The sequence below is a fragment of the Sminthopsis crassicaudata genome, chromosome 5 (assembly GCF_048593235.1).
Source record: "Sminthopsis crassicaudata isolate SCR6 chromosome 5, ASM4859323v1, whole genome shotgun sequence".
In the NCBI taxonomy this organism is placed as follows: domain Eukaryota; kingdom Metazoa; phylum Chordata; class Mammalia; order Dasyuromorphia; family Dasyuridae; genus Sminthopsis; species Sminthopsis crassicaudata.
The window spans coordinates 145,902,975-145,928,821 of record NC_133621.1 but is presented as its reverse complement, the minus strand read 5'-3'; the positions used below and the strand labels follow the sequence as shown (position 1 = coordinate 145,928,821).

The following is a 25,847-nucleotide window of genomic DNA, read 5'->3' as shown; positions in this document are numbered from 1 at the left end:
CAGTTTTTCACTTTATTTTTACATTTCTTCATCAACATAAGGGGAATAATAATACTTTCACTATCTATTTCATTAAGATTGGTGTGAGAAAACTACATCATAACTGCAAAAAATCATATTAATGTGAGTTGTTGCCATTTCTATTCAAATGACCTTTTGTTAAAAAAAATATAGTAGATGTTGAAGAGATGCAGAGAGAAGAGGAAAAGAACAGAAAGACCTTTGGAAAAATGTTACAGCTTTCTTCTAAGAAATTGGGATTCTAGGACTCTGGATAGAGAATTTGAAGACTGATATTTTTGTTCTTGCTCTTGACACAATGTGACACAATGCTCTTGAATCACATTACCTTTCTCTGAGCCTCAGTTTCCTTGTAAAATGGAGCTTGAGATTAGGTTGTCATTAGAGTCCTTTTGCTTTAAAAATTTATGATCCTATAATTCTGTGTCTTTTGAAGTGAGAAATTTGAATTGCAGAAATAGGAAAATTCTCCAGTGAATTTATTAAGTATGTGTGTGTGTGTATAGTATGTACGTGTGTGTATGTGTATTGTCATTACATTTCAGGGTAATTAGACTCTTCTCAGATGCAAATTGTCCAAATCACATATTCAAACCCAGGAAATGAATATTGCAACATAGCAATTCACATACATACCTTTTTAGTAACTGTCACAGAAGTATGTCAGTACAGATTCCTATTGTTTTCAAATATAAATATTTTATCTGATTTAAATGAGAATTCAGTAAGAAATAAAAGGTAGGATTCTGTTCCCTTCACAAAGCAAAAAAGCCAAGATAATTTCAGGAATGTAAATTTCAAGATAGATAATTTTGGAAAGGTTTGGAAGAAGCAATGAGAAACTTACCCACAAAGGTGCAACTTCCCAAAGTGAATGACCTCTCTTCTCCAGCCCTGAGTTGTGCCAGCATAATAGGTACTGCTTGGGTGATGTTCAGTGGAGCATAAAGAGCTGATGTGGCTGCTACTACTATAGCACAATGGAAGTAGCAGGTGCCATGTTGCCCCAAAGTCCCTTGAAAATTCCAGCCTTACAGGATCAGCAGATGAGCTATCAGTTGAGCATCCAATGTTGATCTTGGGGGAAAAAAATACAAATTACCTTAGAGTGGCAAGCCTTGAGATGATTAGCCACTTTACAATTTCCCAGAGAGCCCATTGCCTGGAAAATGTCTTCTTGAATAATTTAGGAATACAAAATTCTGTTTATGAATAATATAGCATAGTACCTTTATACAATAATCTCTCATGAAGCACCTCAGTGCTTCAGAAAAAAGTCACTTCTTTACTTATCCCTTAAGAAAAGCAGGGAATATGAAATAGAACTTAATGTTTTGCTTTTTGGTCTTCTTTAGAAGCTGGACTATGATCCAAGCAAATAAAAATGAAAATTGTGACCCATTCCCCTTACTGTGACAATGAGTTTTTCTCCCTCATTAGGGAAATAGCTACTCATAGGAAATAGAGTAAGAAGAGTATTGAGCCAAAAATTATGAGATCTAAGTTCTAGTCCAAGCTATGTTACAAACGGTCTCTATCACCTTGAACAAATCATGCACTGCTTTTTACTGTACCTTCCTTATCTATAAAATTAATGAACTTGGTCCAGGTGATCAATAAGATCAAATCTAGTTCTAACATTCTGTGATTTTATGAGGTATTCTAATCTTTTATTTTTTTTTATTGTTCTCAGGGTTTACATCTCTTTTAAGTACATCTCTTATAGATAATTAATTCCTAATAATCCTGTATTTTCTGCAATTTTTTGATACAACAAAGTTTGAATTCTCTATTCTATATCCTGCTTAGGAATATTAGTGATCTTAATGCCTTATTACATACTTTGAATAACTACCACTTAATTTGGTGGCAGTTTATAGGCTGCTGGGTGCAGAGGGGTGTATGTGAGAGCATGAGTGGGTGGGTGAATATCTGTGTAGGGTCCATTCTTTTATTGAACATTTTTTTCAACATTAAAGTTCTGTTCAATTTAACACCAAAAAAGGAGGGATGATAGAGTTTAAAAGAAAATAAAGAGAATGGGGTGATGGGGAAGAGTATAAGATAGTACATACAAACATACACACACACACACACACACACACACACACACACACACACACACACACATAAAATGATTTGAGCTAATTGAAGCAGAAGAAAGACCTAAAGATAAGTAAATTTATGAAATGTATCCTTGTTTAATCTTTTCCTGAATTTTAGAGTTTTCCACATTTTTTTAATAAAGGAGATATTAGAATGATTCTCCACTAAAATGGGGTTAACTAGGCTAGGTATGACACCTAGAAGTTTGATTTGTCTTTAAGACTCAAGAAATATTTTATATCCTGCCCTGGCATCTTTTTGTCATCTGCCTTCTCCTCTCCCTTTCTACTGTACCTTTCTAGCCTTTAAATAATGATCAAATTAATACTACAAATGTTACTCTAAACAATATGTCAATCAACTCCTCTATGGCTCTACTCTAAACAAATGACTCCCCAAACCAAACCATATTTTCCTGGCTCTCATTTCCCTACATATATTATTTCTCCCTATTAGAATGTAAGTTCCTTGAAGGCAGGGTCTGTCTCATTTTGTACTTTGATCTCAGTGGTTGGCCTATCATACAAAATAAATATTTTTTTTATTCATTCACTTATGGGTCTTTTGTCTATAATTTATAATAGATACTACCAAACTAAGCCATTACTTTGTCAGAGTAAAAAATTAGACAGTAATATCTCTTCATTATATAACTAAGTTCTGTTCTTTAAAAAAAGAAACTATTAAAAATTTCTTTTTTTAAATTCAAATATCCTTATTAGTTATACATTTCAGTCTATTCACAGTTATATGTATGAACAGATAGATGAATGAAATCATTAATTATAAGATACAGAGATACAAAAAATACTCAAAATTTTAAGACCATACAATTCCTGCTTCGATGTTACACTTTCTTTGGGGTCACTTGCCATCAATTATATTTAACTGCTGAGAACGATAGAATAACTGAGTCATTTCTTTCTTTTTATTGAGTCTATTCTATTCCAATGTTTCCCCAATGGTGGTCCTTCTTTCTTGTTTGAGGTATTTCTCTTTATCCAGACTTAGAACACTAGTAGAGTGAAATTCTTAACTACTATACTTAACCTACAACTGGTTATTCCTCTTTCCATTTTTATTTGTGTAGTGAACGGTAGCCAGAGGGCATAGAGTGCTGGATCTGGCAGAAAGACTCATCTTCCTACTGGTCTTATCTACCCACTAGTTGTGTGACCCAGGGCAAGTCACTTAAACCTGTTTGCTTCAGTTTCCTTATCTGTAAAATGAGTTGGAGAAGAAAATGGCAAACCATTCCAGTATCTTTGCTAGGAAAACCCTAAACCGTGTCACAAAGAATCATTCATGATTAATAGACCATTACAAAATTATATGTGACCATGTGAAAAATTTTCAGTTCTTTGATCTCAGTTTCCTCATCTGTAATATGTTCCAGTTCTAAAATTCCATGATTTTATATTAATTATAGCCAAAAATCAATGGAGTCATCCATCTTGAGTTGTCTTCATTTAGGACAAGTAACTTAGGAGAAGAAGAAGTCCTGCTTTTTTCTGTGTGACTGATTTCAACTGAATTGAACTCCTCTCCTAGTCAGGGCCAACATTTGATTCATATGTTAGCTAGATTTTTTTTTTTTTTTTACGTTTGATCAAGGGGATATTTACATTTTAGAATCCATCTCAAGTTCTTGTTTCTAGTTTGGAAAAACCTACTGTCTAAAGGATTTTTATTTAATGATATTTTATAAATGGAAAGACCAGAACAGTTAGCTTTATTTCTTTTTTTCAAAGACAGCAGTCTGGTTTCCCCACAGGTGAATAATCAAGTTAATTTTCTGCTCCTTAAATTTTTAAATGAAATCTAATGTTTTATTAAAGTTTACAGAAATTAATTAACTTGAAGCAGGCATTGATGAAAACTCCAATTCCATGATTAGGATATATTTTAAGTCAAACTTCCTTTACTATGGAACATATGAGTTTTATGTTGTTAATAATGAACAATGGCAATATAATGTAACAAAATCTTTGATTACAAATCAGATTTTTAAAAATGACACATTTTTAAATAATTAATCTGCTTTCCTAAAAAATGGAAAAATGCATGAATATGAATGAAATATATTTGGCAAAAATACTAGAAATATTGTGAAATTAAACATACACCCACTCTGAAAAACTAGTAACTTAAAATATTTTTTTCTAATATTGTAAAAGTTATAGTTAAAGTAAGTTTTCTAGAGTAATAAGTTAATACTATAATAAATTTTTTCCCATGGAATTTCTATAGTACTTCTAGTTATTTCTTCTAGCAACTTTTCTATATGTTAGGTAAGGGAACATTTCAAAATGCCAGAATTTAAAATTTAGAAATTACTTTGATATGACAATGCATTTCAGAAAACCAGATTATGGGTAAGAACAACAACAACAAAATAAACCTCCAAACAACTGACACATCCTTGCACAACAATTTTTATTATATTATATGAAATTATTTTTGACTTTTGCTGTTTTTCCCTAGGAGCACTCTTCAAATTATAATAGAAAAAAGTAAAATACCTCAAATTGGATAATTGTGTTCTCATTTACATTCAGATCTCGGGTTGTAATGGAGTGCTCCCCAACTTCGTTTGAAACAAATACCATAGCTGAATCTTCCTCACTATTTTGAAAGAAAAACAATATGGTATACATACATTTACAATAGAAGAGCAATTTCCATAAGAAGTGATGTGACATAGTTGAAGTTAGGGGGTCATAGGTTCAAATCTTGCCTAAACATATTAGTAGTGTGATTATGGGTAAGTCACTTAATCATTTAGTGCCCCAGGCAAGTTTTTAAGACCATAAATTACCGAAGAGTTCCTGATTTGCAACAGCAAGAAGAGTTTCCACAATCACAGTTCCCTACATTGATGAGATTAGAGGTTGGACTAAATAAAAATAAAAATAAAAAAAAAAAAGGAGAGGGGAAAAATAAATTTTTATGGAGAAGTGATTTTTAAAACTTTTAAAATTTTAGAATAAATACTTACGGTGCCCCTTTTGAAGAATATGGGCAATAAAGGCCAATGTTACCACCAGGATAAAAAAACCAATTATCTTCTTTAGGTCCAAAGTCAAAGGTATCCAGAAGAATCACAGGATTGTTTATAGTATTCCCATCCATAATAAAATCATCAACAATCCAAATTTCTTCTTTCTTGCCTAAATGATTTTTAGATGAAGAAAATTTTTAAAAATGCAAATTTAGTTTTGTCTCAGAGAAAATTCAGTTAAGTTAAACATATGCTTCCAGAATAAAAAAAAGGCATGGAATGCATGACAGTTTATTTACAGTGATTATGAGCAAAATAAGAATCTCAAAACCATATTAAGTTGACATAGCCTAAAAATTACTGAGTATTTTGGAATTTCTGTGATAGAAAACATGTTTTGAAAAAAATGTGTCTTTAATTTAAGAAAATGATGTTATTGATCTATCAACTATAGGAAGACATGACTTTTTAGTTGTTCATCCACATTTTTTATTCCCCAACTTCATTTGATCAATGCTTACTTTTGTAAAATTACTTTATAAATTTAAGAATGTAGCTTATGATGATAGGAAATGATATAACTAGCAGAGACACCAATGATTAACCTCATCAACATCATCTTTTAATTAGCTGGGCTAATAGTCTACTGACATATGAAAATAGTATCTTTAATTGGATCGTCATAAAAATTACATAGAAGAAAATTCCTTCATGTTACACAAAACTTTTTTCCCCCTAATACTTGTTATAATCTTTGGATTCTTTGGCAGAATTGTTTAAGAGTGTGAAACTCCAACAACCTGGTGGATCCTTATTCTTATTAATGTAGGCATTCCCTTTACTAATACAAATTACGATTCATCCATACTCTTTCCTCTGCTACTCTTGTCAATCATGTCAAACTAATTGTAAAGAATATCCTTAATAAATCTTTTGTTCACTCTTTGCTTCTTCCAATAGATTTAATGTACTAAATCAGAGGTGTCAAACATTACAGCTCAAAATCTGCATGCAATCCACTCCCCAGTGCTATCTAGACTGAAATGTAATTGGGAAATATTTAACAAAATAAATAAAAACAAAATGACAAAGATAATATCATATTTTAAAACTTAGTCAATATGTGGTCCACAGGGATCCTTATGTACAGATAATAGTTCCCTTTTCTATTTCAGTTTGATACTACTGTTCTAGATCACAGAATCTTTGAACTTAGTTATCAAAAAATATTTCAACATATTTAGTTTTCTTTATAATCTTGTGTATTGTATCCTTTCATACTAACAATTGATGCATAAATATCACCAAATTGCCAAAGGCATCCATGATACACAAAAAAGTTAAGTATCTTAGACTTTCTTCTATTTGCAGTGCAATTTTTAAATGTTTGTTTTAATTCTAGTCTTTATAATAAAAGTCACATGAATAAACTCCATTTATAGATGATACTTTAATAATTTCTTTACTATTTTGGGCTAGTTATCTTTCCAGAAACCTGTGTAATAAACTTGTGTTTTTGTAATTTGAAGGCAATGAAAAAAATGAAATGCTTCTGAAGAGTTCTTTTTATGATACAGACAAGAAAAATATTAGTTTGCAGAAGCACCTTGAACCACCATTTCAAATCTGCATTAAACTGTATTTCTTTTCATGGGGTCTCACTGAAAAAACAAGAGAATTCTATATAAGATGTGATTTACATTTTACTTTTAAAAATAGCTAACTGTAGCACTTATTCTGAGTACTTCCTATTCTGTTAAACTATATACCTATATTATTCATGTTTTGAATGAAATTTCACAATTTCAAAAAATATTCATATATATATAATTATTTCAATAAGAACTGAGATATAAGTGAAGAGTGCTAAAAAGTAGCATCTCAGTGCAATTGAAGTTCATATTTTGGGACATGTCTCAATAGGTTCTTCTTTGTTATTTACCATACATAGCCATTTTCATCTCATGAAAGGAAATGAAAGATTCTGAAACAAAGAATTAGAATAGTGACAAGGTATTCTATTTTAAAATCCAAACCACCTCAACCATACTAAAAAGTTAATGATCTATGCATAAAACACCTCTTTTTTTTTTGTTTGAAGTTTCCATTCTCATTGTAACAAAAATAAATATGTCTCAGTCAATTCATGATCATAGGAAAAGAGATGTATTTTTTACCATTATTGTAGGGTTGCCAGAGCCGGAACCGTGTAGCATTAGTTTGTGCAGTATATGGCAGGGGAACATTAATAAAGAGGACATTGGTTGTTTGAGTGAAGTAAAACTCATCCATCAAGTGCCAAATGATGCCTCCACTGATGGAATACTGTAATAATATGGAGTGAGATCTCTCTGGAGTACCTAGAATGAAGAAGACACAGGGATTAATATGTCACAGAAGAGGAGAAACACCATAGACCAATTTTCCCCCCAACAATGTAGGAAATCTCCACCCTTACCCCTCTTCCAACATACACAACACACACACACACACACACACACACACATACACACACACACACACACACACACTTCAAAGCAAAGATAATCCTTTAGATTCTTGGTCAGTAAGTTTCTTTATGAATAAAGTATCCCAAAGTACCAGCCAGAGAGAGTGATAAAAGAGCAATAAGACCACACAAAAAACTATACACAAAAACTTACATAAGCAAAAACAAACAAAAAGCTCAAAGTCTTTTGGCTCACTAGAAAGACAGCAATCATTTTCAAAACATTTACCCAAATCCTGTGATACAGAAAGCTATTCTCATAGCTCATACAATTTAGGGCTAGAAGACTTTAGAGGTCTAGTCCAAATCCATGTGCTGAACACAGAGCACTGTAGAAGACATTGGGAGATACAAAGTTTAGATCAAGTATGGTCCCTGCCCACAAGGAACCTATGGATGAGTAGGTTAAATATATTTTAAAAGGACAGCATAATATTACAGAAGTCATATTTCATTATCATGAAAAATCAGAATATAATGGAGAAGACTTTTGGAAAAAATTATTCAAGAATTTGTTTAAAATAGCTTAAAATTACTGTCCAAGTTACATTTTAAGTTACAAATTCTTTAAAATAGAATCAATGGAAAAACATGGAAATGGTGGTAAAATTAAGTACAGTAGAGCTAGAATGATCATCATGGTTGATAATGTCATTCTTGGAAAAACCACATCTGATCCTCATTTGGCAGAGAAGGAACATATTATATACTAAAATTATATACTAAATCAGCATCCAAAATTAAAATAATCAATTAACATTTGTGAATATTTATAAATTAATGTCAAATCTTTACTCTAACCATGTTGTATTGGCTAGAGATCCCTTCATTTTTGTTGGAGGGATGATGTAAAGACATAGCTTAATGGGCAATTAATTTTTAGGGGAGAATATAAAGATATGATTCCAGCTTTATGGCTTACCTTTTGCAATAAATCTAAGTGAAAACTGGACATATAAGCTCTTAGAACAATCTAAGTCTCTGGAAATGAGCATCCTTAGTCCTTCCTGAAAACAGAAATATATGGGATAAATAGCCTTGTCATGTCCTGTATTACTTTTCTGCAAGCTGATTTACTTAAAGGTCTACTAAGAAGGTACTGAGAAGATCAAGAATCTCCAAACATGCAGTGAATTGCAAATTCAATAAATATTTATTTCAACCATTTATTCTAGATAAGTGAGATTTTGGAGGAGTCCCCATAAAACTTTTTTTTTTTTTCCACAAAGGCTAAAATTTCCTTTTATTCAAAATCTATTGCCTCAATGAAAAATCATCTACATGCTATGAAATGCAAAAAGCAATGCAAAAAATGGTTGCTTTAAATATTTGTAAAATAAAGCTAATCATAATAAATAGGATTGTTATGAGATTAAATGAGTTAATGATATAAATGAAGTGCTTTTCAAACCTTAGGCATATTTAAATCTGAGTAACTATTATCTTCAGGATTACTTAAGCATAATCTCTTTTGAACATTGCTAGATGTGAAAGGAGTAACATGCTAGGAGAAGGGAAATGTGCCAAGTACTTCTGCTGAATGCCTGAAGTCAATAAGTAACTTTTTTTCCCAAGGTTCCAAGAATTCCTACAAGCTAAGTACTATGTTTTGGCTCATTCAGACAACCCCTGGGGCATACATTCTGGCTGACTGAATAAACCCCTACTTTTTCAAGTTAAATAAGGCATAATTAAGGTTAAATTCTTATGCCTAGGCTTTTATAATTCATGCAGAGTAATTTTGGAATACCAGAAAGAGATTAAATTAGCTCTAGTAATTTTTCAGCTAATTTACTATTCTTGGTTACTTGGGCTTGACAGTCCCTAAAGGCTGATTTCTTCTCAGTTCCAAGAGATCGTTGTGATAACCGATAAAATTATATCCTATTATACAAACTCTTTATAAAGGGAACAATAAGATTATATAATCCTTATATAAGAACCAGAAATCTTTATTCTATCTAATCTATAGTTTTCTAGTCAGAACTTCTGCAATAAGAGGCTATATTAGGTGGTTTAGGTTAAAGGGATATTTGAGTTTTTTCCTACTAGCTATGAAGTGATTACTTTCTGCTAACATACCTGTAAACCACCTTAAGGGAAGGTAGGACATCTTACTTCTATAAGAATATACACTTAGATAGAGGGCAAGATCTGGAGTCGAGAAGACCCGAGTTCAAATGTGAGTTCAGACACTTAATACCTGTGTGACTCTGGGCAAGTCACTTTGTCTAAATTTTGTTAATTATAAAATTGGGGTAATAAAAACACCTTCCTTGTGGGGTTGTTATGAGGACTAAATTAGACAATATTTATGAAGTGACTGCATAATCTACACTTAATAAAAATTTGCTCCCTTCTTGTTTTCTCTGTTTGGATAGACAAACTCTCAGAATGATCTTAGTTAAGTGTAATGCCAAGGCTTTTGCAAACTTCTTGTTATTTCATAAGGCATCATTATTTTTTGTTCTTTTCTCAAAGGGAATGCACATGAACTTTTCTCCAAACTCACGTCCTTAGTGGTTTCTGGCCTTGGAGCTGTTTTGATTACACATAACATCTTAACTTTATCCTCCCTTCTAATTTGGTTTTGATTAGGAGTGATGGCATATAGAATTTGCCATTTTTGCAGTTTATTATTTATCAGCAAACATCAAGAATATATTGGAATCATTGTTTTTGACTTGAATTATGTTGTTGCTTTCATTACCATTACTGTAGTAATTATGTATATTGTACTTTTGTTTTTGCTTTCTTTTCTCTGTAACAGTTCATATTTATCTTCCCAAGTTTCTCTTAATTCCTCATATTCAATATTCCTTGAAACATAACATTGTCTCAAAGTTTTTAACCATTTTTGCCAATGTGAGGTGCCTCAAAACTGTTTTAGTTTTATCTTATTAGTAATAGAGAGAATTTTTTCATATGGAATTTTTTTTCTCTTGAAAATTATTCATGTATTTGCTTCTCTGTTGCAGAGTGAAATGACCCTTAGTGACATAGACTTATATTAATTTCTTATGTATTTTGGACCTCAGGCTTTTACCATTTCTGTCTCTTAATGAAAGCATTCTTTACTGGAAATTGAGTGGATGCTTATCATTTGGAGAACTGAATGAGTTATGGTGTATGAATGTAATAAAATATTATTGTTCTGTAAGAAATAATGAGCAGTCTGATTTCAGAGAAGTCTGCAAAGATGCTGAATTGATGCTGAAAGAAGTGAGCAGAACCAAGAAAACACTGTATACAGTAACAACAAGATTATGAAATGATCAACTGTGATAGATGTGACTCTTCAACAATGCAGTGATTCAAAGCAGTTCCAATAGACTTGGGACTGAAAATGCCATCCACATCCAGAGAGAGAACTGAGGAGACACAATATGTATTAAAGTATAGTAATTCCACTTTTTGTTTTTTCCTTCTCATTTTTTTTTTTTTTTTTTTTTTTTTTTTTACCTTTTGGTCTAATTTTTCTTGCACATCATGACAAATACAGAAATATGCTTAAAAGGATTGCACATGTTTAATCTATCTCAGATTGCTTTTTGTCTTGGGAAGAGGAGAGATAAAGGAGAGAGAGTGATAAAATTTGGAACATAAAATCTTACTAAAATGGATATTGAAAACTGTCTTTACACATGTCTGGAAAATAAAATACTACCGAGAATAATAATAAAAAAAAGAAAGCATTCTTCTGGTAAAGGCTTACAGATTCTGAGTAATCTATAAGATGATGACCTCGTTTATTTCTTGATCCTAAGCCATATTTTCAAATCTAAGTATTTTTTAAAAATTATTGAATTTTCTGGTTTTGCCTTTTGCCTTCCTTTGCTTAAAAGTCATTGAGGAACAAAGTAGATCTTGACTTATTTTGGAGCATGCTGCTTAGTTCTTCATAGACTTTCTCTGCTTCTCTGCAATAAAAGACTGCTTAAATGAATCTCATTGCGATCTTTGCTTTTGTTCCTTTTGAGTACTGTGGGGTAAGATGACATGTGCCATGTAATAACATTTATTACTATCTTGGGACACATGCTATTTTTATATAGAACTTTTATTTTATTTTTAAAATATTAGCTTTTAATTTTCAAAATATATGCAAAGACAGTTTTCAACATTCACTCTTATAAAACCTTGGGTTGTAAAGTTTTTCTCCCTCCATCTCCTCCCCTGGACAGCAACTAATCTATGTTAAATATGTACAATTTTTCTATACACATTTCCATAATTATCATTCTGCATAAGAAAAATCAAATCAAAAAGAAAAAAAAAAACACTGAGAAAAAAACCAAACAACCCTAAGCAAATATCAAAAAAGGTGAAAACACTCTGTTGTGATCCACATTCAGTCTCCACAGTCCTCTTTCTTGATGCAGATGGCTTTCTCCATCAAAAGTATATTGGAAATTAGCCTAAATCACCTCATTGTTGAAAAAACCATGTCCATCAGATTTCATTCTTGCATAATCTTGTTTCTGTGTAAAATGTTCTCTTGGTTCTACTTTCTTCACTTAGCATCGGTTAATGTAAGTCTCTCCAGGCATCTCTGAAATCATCCTTCTGATAATTTCTTATAGAACAAAAATATTCCATTACATTCACATGCCATAACTTATTTAGCCATTCCCCAAATGATGAGCATCCACTCAGTTTCCAGTCCCTTGCAACTTTAAAAAGGGCTGGTACAAACATTTTTGTGCATGTGGGTCCTCTCCCTTTTTTATGATCTCTTTGGGATATAGACTCAGCAAAGACACTGCTGGATCAAAAGATATGCACAGTTTGATAGCCCTTTGGGCATAATTCCATATTGCTCTCCAGAATGGTTGAATCAGTTCACAACTCCCCCGACAATTTATCAGTGTCTTAGTTTACCCACATCCTTATCCAACATTCATCATTATCTTTTCCTGTCATCTTAGCCAATCTAAAAGGTGTGTAGGATACTTCAGAGTTGTCTTAAATTTCATTTCTCTGATCAATAGTGATTTAGAGCATTTTTTCATATGTCTAGAAGTGGTTTTAATTTCTTCATCTGAAAATTGTTCATATCTTTTGACCATTTATCAATTAAAGAATGATTTGTATTCTTATAAATTTGAGTCAATTCTCTATATATTTAGAAATGAGGCCTTTTTCTGAACCCTTGGAAGTAAAATCCCCCCCCCCCCAGTTTTCTACTTCCCTTATAATCTTGTCTGCATTTGTTTTGTTTGTACAAAATTTCAACAATATAATCAAAATTATCTATTTTGAATTCATAATGTACTCTAATTCTTTGGCCGTAAATTCCTTTTTTCTCCACACATCTGAAAGGTAGACTATCCTTTATTCTCCTAATTTGCTTATATCACTATGTCCAAATCATGAACCCATTTTGACTTCGTCTTGGTATGGGTGTTAGGTGTTGGTCAATGCCTAGTTTTTGCTATGCTATTTTCCAATTTTCCAATTTTCCCAGCAAAAAAGTGAGTTCTTATCCTAGAAGCTGGGGTCTTTGGATTTATCAAACACTAGACAACAATCATTGACTATTGTGTCTTGTGAACCTAACCTATTTAACTGATCAATTACTATATTTCTTAGCCAATACCCAATAATTTTGATGACCATTGCTTTATAATGTAGTTTTAGGTCTGGTGTAGCTAGGCCATCTTCATTTGCATTCTTTCATTAATTCCCTTGAAATTCTTGACCTTTTGTTCTTCCAGATGGACCTTGTTATTATTTTTTTCCAGCTCCTTATGCATCATTATATGTTATACTTTAATGTAGACATAATGTTGGCAAGGACTCTTTTGGGACCCTTTTGCAACTGAATTAGCAACTTTCATAAATTGTTGGGGACAAACCAGGCTTGAGGTAAATATATCTTTCCAAAGACTGTACAAAGTCTGTTGCAGGGTCATACTTAAAGCTTTTACATCTTGGTAGCATCTGTCAGATAGTGTGCTCTGTACTTTTTGCTTATGAAACCCTAGCCAAATCATGTAATTGCCCTGAGCCTCATTTTCTTACTCTGTAAAATGAGGATACTATTTGTGTTACTAGCTACTTCCCATAATTGTTTTGAGGAAAAGAATTCAGTAAACTTTAGTATATTATGTAAATGGAAGACATCATTCTTATTATAATCTTTAGATCTGTGAATTTGAAATGTATTGCTCATTAGCATCAATAGAGAGAATTTCCAAACTATGAGTTCCCTATACCAGTGAAATATGAAATCAGGCCACAATCACATATTATCAATAGAGTGACCTTTACCAAATTAGGACATTGAAGGCAAATGTTGCTCTCTATGAGTACATTTATTTTTCATATCTCATCTATTATACAGGTTATCCTAAAAATTTTAGGGCTGTATTATACTTTTGGGATAACTCATTTTGGTTCAAACATAAGCAAAAATAGATTGTTTTAATAAATCATCATTAAAGATAAGAAGGAATTAAGTGATCCTTTCATTTTTAAAGAATACATTAAAATATATATTTCCACATCTACATATATAGCATATAGAAACCATGTTTGGAGCCTTTACTAAATCCTACAAAGCTGATAATATAATTTATATGGAAAATGCTTGGTTGTACTTGTATATAGATGTTTGAAGGGAAAAAATATATATGTTTGTACTTCTTCACTTTGTTTTTTAATGAAGGGAAGAGCATTCAGATTATGATATAAACAGAAACTTCCACTTCTGTTTTCTTGTCAATTTCTTCACAAAGAAAAATCAGGAATGGCTCACTAGAAATGTTAATTAAAAGCTTTGTTAGCAAGACTGAAAATATAACAGCAGTTTTCACTTTTAAACACATCCTTCTCTCCTACTTGGCTCTTAGGGATTTTTACACCCCAGGGTGTCAAACATGTTTCATTCTCATCATTAAACACCTTGCAAGAATTCTGGACACAAACAAGGATTATTATAGGCATGCACTTACTATAATGGAAAAAGTTCTAGGGTGTCTAATTTTCTAAGTTGTAGGTGTTAATCATCTAAGGTAGTAAAGAATTTGAAAGATTTTTTTTTTTTAATTTCATTTGCATATTGCTTTCCACATGCTGAGAGATGTCAGATACAGTAAGAGTTTGAGGAAGAAATTGAAATAGGTTAACAAAAGTTTCTCGTAAAAAAAAAATAAAGTAATCAGACAGCTTTGTTGAAACACACAAATATATAATAAGATTTTAAAATTTCACAGAACAAGGCTTAATTATCATTCATTTCTGAAATAATAACAATACTAATTCTAGTATTTATAAAGTACCTTAAATTTTGCAAAGCATTTTTACAAATACCATATTTTATCCTACAACTACCCTGGGACTCCTATTATTCTCATTTTATAGATGAGGAAACTAATGATGACAGAGGTTAAGTGACTTGACCAGAGTCACACAGCTAGGAGGTTTCTAAGGCAGGATTTGAACTCATATCTTCTTGATGTGACATGAACTTTCTGAAACTTTTTTCCTAAAATGAACTAAAGATATTACACTCTGGTCTAATTCCTCTGTTCTAAATAAGCAAACAAATAAAATAAAACCCAGAGAATTTTCACAAGGAAATAGTTTGCCTTATAAATTAAATATATGATTATATGTAAAATGTTATATCCCAAGAGACAGTATAGATTAAAAACTAAATATACATTATTTGTTTTCAGTGGAGAATGTGAAAGCTCTGATAAGTATAAATAAAGAAAAGTATCATGTTTAAGTCCTTATTAAAAAATGAATGTGTTTAACACAAAGAAAAACATGGCCCAGGGCAGAAGAAGATAATAAAGTGAAAAGTAATGTATACTATTGCCTGAAATAATTAAAAAGCACATTCTTCTGAGTGGAGAAGGAAAAAGTCATAATTAAAAACTTTAAAATTCATAATTAGAATCTTATCTGACCCCTTTAAAGATGAGTGAAGTGCCAGATTTAATGGTTTCTCCATTTAGATTTCCTCTCTCTGCACCATAGACTTCAGGCCAAAGATCTGGATGTAAGTTTCCATTGAAATCATCTTTAAGAACAGAGGGCAAGGAAACAATAGGAACACAGTAAGGCCCACCAAAGCCCCTATCACACCTAAGGGGAAAGATCATTAGGAAAAAGCATTATTACTGAGGAAAAGTAAACATTAAAATGCTGGCTTTTGCAAATATATTTTGACTACTTACACACAGTGTCCCAATTCACAGACTCCATGTCCTGAGCACATCCAAGGACACCCAGATGCTAGTACAACATTATCAATAGCCCAAGAATCAGCACCAGGTGTATAGTTTGACTGAATCCATCTGAACCTTGTCCTGGGAGAGCTGGGCAAAGAAAAGTGATCATTTAGCCTAAAGGAAATTCATATACATAACAAAAATGACTGTAATATAATCCTCTCTTTAACTTGTTATTTTCCCTAGTTTTAATTGTCCTAATTGAAAGTAAGCTCTTTAAGAACGAGCAAAACATTTCCCCCCTATATTTCATCATAGCTATGTCAAATGAAAGTACATAGCATATATGAAATGTGAAAGAAACATTTCTATTACTTAATTTAGTCTTTACCAGAAACACATGCATTCTTAGGAGATAAAAATGACCATGGATGGAACTATTGTAAAAAAAATACAAATCACTCTTTCAACTATTAATAATCCCGAAGATTATTTGTAAATTGGATGTTTGGAACTCACATTTTCCCAGAGAAATGATGTTGTAAATGGCAGGTTCCCATAGCAGTACACAAACAGTTTTTTAGCTCAAAATGTGTCTACAATATGGTACTTATGAGATATATTTTTCCTGTTGGAAGAGTGTAAGAAAGTAGGATATTTTCCCTAAATTCACCTTTTATAACTTCTACCCATTACTCCTAGTTTTTACCTTTAGGGCTAAGTACAAGAAATATAATTTCTCTTCTAGAGATTATTCTTAAAATGAATATGGTAAAATAGCTAGAAGGCATCTAGGTAGTATAGTGGATGGAGTGCTGGACCTGGAGTCAAATCTGGCCTCAGAAACTTCTTAGTTCTGCATACTCTGTCTCTTAATGCAGTCTAAGATTGTTATTTACTATTCAGTCATTGAGTTGTGTTCATCTCTTTGTTATCCTGTGGACATTAATGCTATCCATGGGATTTTCCTGGCAAAGACATTGGAGTGGTTTGCCATTTCCTTATTAAATAGAAGTTAAGTGATTTGCCCAAGATCACACAACTAATAAGTGTCTGAGACTGGGTTTGAACCCAGGTCTTCCTGGGTTCTTCCATATCCAAGTCACATAGCTGCCAGTTTAAAATTATCTTTGTTTGATTGGATACCACATAATCAGTCAATCAACCAATGATTATTTATATCTAATATGTGCCAGGGACAACAATGCTAGACAAAATGAAATGGTCCTTGCTCTCAAGAAATTTATATTCTATAGGAGGATTTAACATGTAAATGTAAAAGTATATACAAGAAGAGATATAAGGTAATTGGGGAAGGCGGAAGAACTAGGAGCTGGACAGATAAGTCAGGAAAGACTGAATTTTGAAGAAAATAAAGGAGATAGAGGTTCCACAGATGGAGAACCATTAGTGAAAAGGCAAGCTCCTCAGCTACTTCTTGGTTGTGTGATCCTGGTTAACCATGCTTGCCTCAATTTCCTTATCTGAAAAATTGGTATAATAATACTACCTAACTCCTAAGGGTTTTATGAAGATCAAATGAGAGAATAATTTAAAGCACTAAGCGCAATGCCTGGTAGATAGTAACTGCTATATACATGTTAATTGTTTTTATTATTTGCATAAAAGACACCTCTCCGGGCTAACCATTTCCCAGGCAGATGTGAATTGGGGAATAAAGGATTGTCCTCACTTGCTGAGTAATCATATCCTTGAAAGTGCTCTCCTTAACTAAGAAAAAATATTTTATTAAATAGGGTTCCTTCAGATATGGTAGAGTGGTTTTTAGGAGAAACTAAGTTTCAAATAGGAAGAATAGTAACTAATTAAGAGGCGGGAGAAAGAAGATACATAAACACATTAAAAAGACAGAGACAGGAATATGGCCAGAGATGGGAGAATGAAAAATCGAAGACATGAAAAGTTAGTCTGAAGAGAAAGTGTTCAGCTGGAGCATCCAAAAAGGGGTACAAGAGGCATTTCTAAAACCAGACGGGGAAATGAGTTGTGAGACCAAAATGTGCTGTGCTCCAGTTTCAAAGGGTCTTCTGAGTATAGTTCATCTTGAACTGGAAAATAAAGTTTATAGAATCACATAGAAGAGATGTTGCTTTTTAGGTGGCCAGAAGAGCTCTGGGATGGATTGGAAGAAGTAGGAATAAAGTAGAAAGGCAGCTAGGAAATGTAATGGACATCAAGCCTGGAGAATTGAGAATACCCAAGTTCAAATCCAGCCTTAGATACTTACTAGTATGACCCCAGTCAATTCAGTTAACCTTGTTTACCTCAATTTCCTCATCTGTAAAATGATCTGGAGAAAGAGATGTCAAAGCACTCCAATATTTTTGCCAAGAAAACCTTAAATAGGGTCATGAAGAGTAACAGATGTGTAACTGAAATGACACCATTACCACCACCATTATCACCACAAGGAGGATCTTATCAGACCAGATTGACAAGAAAACCAGTCTGAGGAGGATTTGGGTAGATAAAAACGTGTACTCGGGAGGCTGAATTTTAATTTTAAATAATTTATCTACGATCATGGAATTGTAGGATTATAGATTTAGAGCTGGAAAGGACCTTAGAGGCCATTGAGTACAATCCCTACATTTGTAGATGAGGAACTGAGACTTGGGCAAATGAATAGATTTGCTCAGTCATAACATGGACCTAGAACCTTTGGCTCAAAAACCCTTTGTCCTGTCCACTAGGCCATGTTTGGGAGCTGGAGAAATAGAATAGGGGAAAAAAACTCCTGAGCCTAGGGCTTCTAGCCCTTTCTTTTCTAGCAAATACTTGTACGGCTTTAAGAAAGTCATTTCACTACTCTACAATTCATTTTCCTCATGAATCAAGTAATGTAGTTGGAAGAGATGATATCTAAGGTTTTTTCCAATTATGGGATTCTATGAGACAAGTTTTTATTCTATGCCACACTGAAGATCAGATTGTCTTGATGCTGACACAGAAATAAGAAACACGATTCTTAATGTTATGGAATCGTCTTGCCAGCAAGAACAAATACTCCTTGCCATTATGGTCAGAAGCATTATGATGCTGTGATCACTTTCAACTTTGTTAGTACTATCAGATGATATGCTAGGTTGGATAAAAAGTTCTTTTTGATATAATATAATAGTATAACATTTAATTTAGATCTTATATCACTTTTTAGGCTCATTGTTAACATCTTTGAAACTTGTTAATATTTCAGTTTTACACCATGAATGAAATTTTTTAAAAAGGTTTCAAATTTAATTAAAAAAAGACTTAGTTTTGCCCATTGATTTCTACAACTTGGTTGATGCATCCGCATCTTAAACCAAAAGATACCCATCGATCAATATGCTCGGAACAGGTATAAGTAGCCAGGAATAAATATCATTATTTAGGAGTAATTGGTCACTCAGTATGCAGAAATTAAGCACCTGTCTGGAACTGTGCTAAGTGATCAACAGTAGTCTGGAATTTATATAAGGAGAGAAAAAAGAAAGAGTTGCCTCTTGAAGATCTTTATTCTGTAAGAAGTGGTATCAAGAGAGACTAAAAGAGATTAAGTCTGTTTTCCCCTACATTGTGTTTTACTGTGTATGAGAGAGATATAAGTCAGGTGTTAGTGTCAGATGTGGGCAATACTCATTTGCATCTTGCTTTTGACTGTAACTTGGCATAAAAGGGACTGTTCAGTCTGTAGTCATTCTGGGCAACAAGAAGACTTAAGGAAGTAGAATTTTATAAATCTTTTAGCTGATTGCATTACATTTAAATCCATTTAATAATGTAATCTAAAGTGCAGTATTCCCTTCTTCCCCCACCCACTGAGCATATTCCATACATAATTATCAAGAAAGATTCATAGATTTCCCCAGAGAGGTCACATTTTTTTTCAAATTAGATGAGTGCAGCTTAAAGTTCTGACATGTAGCCAACGTGATAATTCTCACATGGTAGAGAGAGGAAGGTAGACAGTGACTCGCTTCCAATTCTGGAATCTTTCCGAGGTGTAAATTGAACTTTCTGTGTAATGCAGACAGCCAATAGTTGGAGGAACACACTCTTCAGTGACAAGGTGCCAGTCTCTCCCATTGTTTAGGGAATACTGGAGTTGGATACCATGGGAGTCACTGAAAGGTTTGGAGCAGCCCATGCTCAACTCAAACTGGATAAAAGTAGAAGCTGTCACATGAAAATCCCAGGTCTCAGCATATCGGGGTTTTCCTAAAAAAAAAAAAAAGAAAAAAAAAAAAGGATGTAAAAGGAATCAACATTTTTCAGTTTGCTAATTGAAACTCTACATTTGTAGCTAAATTTTTAGTTTAGAAAATAGAAAAATTCCATTCTTAAGCATATATTTGTTTTTTTTTGTTTTTTTTTTTCTCCTTTCTTATCAACTCATGTTTATTTGTATGCTAAGAATCCAGTAATAGAGACTGGTAATTCGGAACACTTTACTTCAAGGATTATAGACAGCTACAGGCCTCATATAAGTAGTTCTCAAAATTAAAAATATGAGGTCATTGCAAATTCAAAGTAGACAACATGGAATAGTAGAAATATCACTGACCAAGGAATTGGAAGACATGGGTTGAAATATCACTTTTGATGTTAACTACCTGAGTGACTTTGGCAAGTAATTTAATGTCTCAAAGACTCAGTTTCCTCATATGTAAAATAAAGGAGTTGCAGTAAATACACTCTAAAGTCCTTTCCAGCTCAAGGACTATGACTTTAAGATATTTGTCCTATAATTTAAAAAAGTCCTCATCATGTCATTTTATTCCCTCTGAAAGACAAACACAATAAGTGAGCTATTATAATTCCAAAGATAGATATTTCTGGATCTGAGAAGTATACTTTGCCCTAGGCAATTAGGTATAAAACTGCATTTTTAAATTTCCTTTTAAATACTATAAAGACACAGTTCCTCTGATATATCCCATATTTACCTATGCTTTCACTGAATGTCAGAGCAGTATCCATAGAGAGACAGTCGATATCTACTTGACCTCCTTGAATTCTATACCAATTGGCTTGTAAATCTATAGAACCATCAAATTTATCCTTAAAACCGGTTTGGGAGCTGTCATTCATTCCTATCAGGACATCATCCAAGGCCCACTGTGCTGAGTGCTTTCCTGAAATCAGATAAAAATGAACAGTGAATAAAATGTCATTGCATACATTTAATATGTTTCATAAATGTGAAATTCAGATTATATTGAATTGACACAGAAAAAAGAAATACATGATCCTTGATGTTATTAGTTTACCTTTCCAGCAGGATCAAATACAACTTGCCATTATTTATAGATATAAACTCTTAGATGAATTATAAAGGACCAAACTTTTGGTGCATTGTAGCCTACCATGTTGGGGTTGCCACCATCGGAAAGCTGTTGCAGATGTCTTGGCCTCTCGTGGCAAATCTATGGAAATGATCTGTGGTTCTAGAAAAGACATGAAGTCCAGCTCTCGAAGTAAATGCCATAGTATTCCGTTATCATTTGAATACTGAACTACAAGTCCTGGATGAAAGAAGATGGATAAATCCTGTTACTTAGATGTTCACTCAGCTACCACACTACACTGGACCTTTGCCTGGATATTTTTTCTTGCTTGAACTTTTAGTCCTAATTGGTTTCTCTGCTTCTTGTTTCTCCTATCTCCAACATATACTGCTTTATAAAGATATCAAAATAATATTGACCAAACCACTTCATTGGTTCCTCATAATCTTTTTCCAATCAACCTTTTGTAAAATTAAAAAATTGTTTTTAATTCTATTTTACTAAGACTTATTCAAGTTAGATTTAATGTTCCCTTTCACAGTTCACCTTAATTTTTACCATAATACTTTCCAGCTTCATTTCATGCAATCTATAGTTTAGCAAAATGACTATTCATATATTAGATTCCATTTTATGTTTCTCTGCATTGGCTCAACTTACTCTTCCATATTTAGAATTCATTCTCTCTTTTCCCCCACTTAATAATATTTTATTTTTTCCAATTGCATTTAAATGTAGTTTCCAACATTTATTTGTATAAGATTTTGATTTGTTTCTCCCTCCCCACTCTTCTTCTTCCCTCTCCAAGATGGTTTTTTAAGTACATATGTGTATATATATACAATCATATTAAACATATTTCCACATTATTCATATAGAGAAAGAAAAATCAGAGCAAAGGGGAAAAACCATAATAAAGAAAAAACAAAAATGAAATGAAAAATTCAGACTCCATGGTTCTTTCTCTGGATGCAGATAGCCTTTTCATGAGTCTTTTGGAACTACCTTTGATCCTTGTGTTGTGAGAAGAGCAAGGTCTATCAAAGCATATTATTGCTGTTATAATGTTGCTGTTACTGTGTACAGTGTTCTCCTGGTTCTATTCATTTCACTCAACATCAGTTTATGTATTTTTCTGAAATCTGTCTGCTCATTACTTCTTATAGAACAATAATAGAATTTAATCTTAATCTCTGATTTTCAGACCTGATATTCTTTAAAATATTACCTCCTCCTTAAAGACTGTTCCTTTCAGTTATTAGCATATTTTTTTTTTCCTCCTTGAATTTTCCCAGAGGACTTTGATTTCTATTTTACTTTTTACAAAACTTGTCTATGTACATATTATAATTCCACAAAAGAATGTCTTCACAAAAAATTATAATGGATTATATTATTTTTATCTTGATATAGACAGCCAGAATGCAATCGTAGTACCTTCATGATATCAGAACCACTTAATGTGAAGAATTTTATCATATTGATTTCCTCAAGAAGCATTCAAGTACCAAATGAATTTGTGATCCCATAGCTCAGAAGTTCACTCCAATAATGTTGATTACACTCTATCTGGGCCTTTTCTCACATCCCGTCCCTTGCATAGGTTTGCCATAGGGAATGAATCCAATGTACTGAAGGTTTGCTTCTCTTTTTTAAGTAGTTAGGAACTTATTTCTAGAAATATTTATATTTTAAAAAGAATCTGAGGTCCTTCTCAGTGCTAGCTTCATGATCCTGAGTACTATATACAGAGAGAGGTTCAGAATGAATATAAATGAATATATCATTCAAAGAGGAATTTCATCAGTTGAGGAGAGCTTTTAGGTCAGATGACCCTCCTAGTACTTCTTGAATCTAATCACAAAGAGAACCACCTATTCTGTCTATATGCAAAACCATTCCTTCAAATTTAAAACTCTGTTCCTAAGGGAAATTTGAAATTCTGAAGTTACTTCTAAATCCTTAAAAAAAAAAAAAAAGTACACTGTATCAAAGATCTGTGATTTGGTCAACATTTATACTTTCTCAATTGACACAGATCGCAGTCCATCTGTAACTTAGAAGATAGTCTTTGGGAATTTCCATAGACTAAAAAACTGATTACTCCATGATCTAACTGGTGACAAACATGGCTGAATTTAATAGTCTCTGATGACACATTGCAATATATCACTAGTCCTGTATAACAGAATTCTAAGTATATTGTAATAAAAAAGTTGATAACCTACATGACATATATGATAGTACTGTACGAATCTGGGCATTTAGTACCACAAAACAAAACAATTGTCATGCAGTATGACAGAGAATTTACCATAATATGCTTTTAGGCACCATCAAGATTACTTGTAGAACTGAATAACAAGACATTGCCTCATTAGAAGTGGCATGGTGTAGGAGAAAGAGTATGATACTAATAGTCAAGAAGCTTGAAAATCTGGATTCAAGATTTGGCCTTGCAATTTTTAAGCTATTTGATTTTTTTTTAGCATATAATTTAACCAATCTGTGCCTGAATTTCCTCATCTGTAATGATAAATCATAATAATAAATAAAATTATTAATATAAAATATAATAAATTATTACTGCAAATATATTTTCATGTTGTGGTTGTTGCTGTTGTTGTGTTTTGTTTTGTTTGGATTTGGTTGTGTTTTTTTTTGGATTGTATCTGCAATTTCATCAACATAGGAAAGTCCCTCTACTATAGTAGACATGCACTTGCGTTGCAACTAAGGTTGTTTTGATTGATCGTATCATACTGCATCACTTCAGTGCTTACAATGAAAAAAAATCAACATCTTTATACATAAATTGGTGCTAAGAAGAGTAATTAGGGTACTAACATTTACAAGCATTAAGAGAATTAGACTTGGATTCATAAAAAATTGAGGGAAGCATCATCATCATCAGATTCATGAAAGAAATAAAGACATCTTTAAGAATGCTCTAGAATAGGTAAGGAATATGATTGCTCTACTTCTAGAGCTATGACATTGACAGTAAAAATCATGTGCCAGACAATCATGTTCAGAAGGGGCAGGATCAGGATGAAAAACATAGAAAACCAGAGGTGAATCTGACTTCTCTCTTTTATCCCTAAGATCAAAGAAACATGCCTGGGATAGGCTACCCAGAAAAAGCTGCAATATCAGATTCTAATGTTGGTTCAAGCTATGTTTTCTTTAAATTTCAGGAGTTTTGGCAGATTGGTTGAGTCTATCAATTCCTCTTCCTCCTTCTCTTCTTTCTTTTCTCTCTTTTCCTTCTCTTTTTCCTTCTTTTTTTTTTTTTTTTTTTAAATTAGATTTGGCATCCATATCTCAATGAGGTTTGAAATACAGATTTGATTCCACCCTGACTGGCATGGAAATTTTGACATGCTCCATTTTTTGACCTAGGATGTTTTCCCCCTCCTTAGGCAATCTGGTGCCTCTGCTCCTACAAGCTCATTATATTAATGCCAAAGTTACTTTGGCCTCCCTCACTTGATTGACTTATCCCATCGAGGTTCAAAACTCCTGGGCTTAAGAGATCTGACGACCACAGTTTCCTTCAAAGCAGATATTACAGATGTGTGCCACCATGCCCATGCTTGATAAGAGTATCATTTTTTTTATTGAAAGTTTGGTCTGCCTTAGGATTCTTAATTTAGATGATAATACATTTTAGAAAAATTTAAAAAGGAGGAAAAATTAGTTATCAGTGGACAAAAATCTAGATAATAACAGAGAAAAATAAATGTTGATTAATATGCATAAAATTTTACTGGTTATTTCATTTTCTAGGACAAAGCACTCTAATAGTCCTAAAGATTTTTTTTTCTTTTTTGCTAAATTAACTCTTTCAGGAGCATCATATTTAACCTTAGGCAGCAACAAAGCCTTGCAGAAATAAAGCAGCCCATTATAGAGGATAATCAAAGAAGCCACACTCTGATAAGTGTCAATGTGTGGATAAAATGCAAGGGAGGAAATGGCAATATTCATTTTATCTCTTTTGCTGATCCTCATTAGCTGTGTCATTGAACACATTGTATGTCTGCATAAACCAAGCAATTTTAGCTCATCTATCAACTGTTTTAAGACATGTAAAACATCTCTTTTTACATTGCAACTGCATCTGTGTTCTGCCCAGTCTTAATGAAAATAGCCCAATTCTGATTTTAATTCCAAATATGCAGATTGATGCTTCAGCTTGAGTAAGCCAAAAATCTTTACTTTCATCCCTGTAAGAGATTTGCCCTTGGATTTAGCAGATTTACATTTTAACAGCCAGTTTTTCACAAAAGACTGAGAAGTGACTGCAGGATGCAAATTGCACAGAGGAAAGGGGCTTGGAGCACTAGGATTTGAGACTGGTTGAGAAAAAGTTGCTTGTTTCCAGCCTTCTTCAAGCAGTATTCCCTACCGTTTCAATCCCACCTGCTACTATATCAGAGGTAGATATATGCTGAGACCCACACCACACAGGGATCCTTTGTACTAGAGGATACTTTTGCTCTCTTTTCCTGACTAAGGATTCTTTTTCTAGAGTTTGTTCTTTAAAAACAATTTTGAATTCTGTTTCCATTGTTTAAATGTAACAATGAAGATAAAAGATTAACAAGCAAGCAGAAAAATATGCTGTTATTCATGTCTGAAGATGAGGTTACTGAATATATTCGAATTCACAGCATCAATCAGTTAACAGATATTGACTGAGCAGCTGCTACATAGCTTTTATTCTCTTGATA

At 32.8% G+C, this 25,847-nt stretch overlaps 1 protein-coding gene across 1 annotated transcript in view; it reads right to left on the bottom strand.

The window, feature by feature from the left end:
• Positions 1 to 25,847, bottom strand: part of RELN (reelin) — a 526,398-nt gene that overhangs the window by 83,181 nt on the left and 417,370 nt on the right. Inside the window, exons 32-41 of the mRNA XM_074268428.1 lie at positions 21,190 to 21,348; positions 20,770 to 20,958; positions 19,768 to 20,041; positions 15,827 to 15,967; positions 15,557 to 15,734; positions 8,560 to 8,644; positions 7,306 to 7,488; positions 5,126 to 5,297; positions 4,650 to 4,752; positions 869 to 1,098 (exon numbers count right to left, since the gene is read on the bottom strand). Of these exons, the coding sequence (XP_074124529.1) occupies positions 869 to 1,098; positions 4,650 to 4,752; positions 5,126 to 5,297; positions 7,306 to 7,488; positions 8,560 to 8,644; positions 15,557 to 15,734; positions 15,827 to 15,967; positions 19,768 to 20,041; positions 20,770 to 20,958; positions 21,190 to 21,348 (1,714 nt within the window). The remainder of the gene's footprint in view (positions 1 to 868; positions 1,099 to 4,649; positions 4,753 to 5,125; positions 5,298 to 7,305; positions 7,489 to 8,559; positions 8,645 to 15,556; positions 15,735 to 15,826; positions 15,968 to 19,767; positions 20,042 to 20,769; positions 20,959 to 21,189; positions 21,349 to 25,847) is intronic.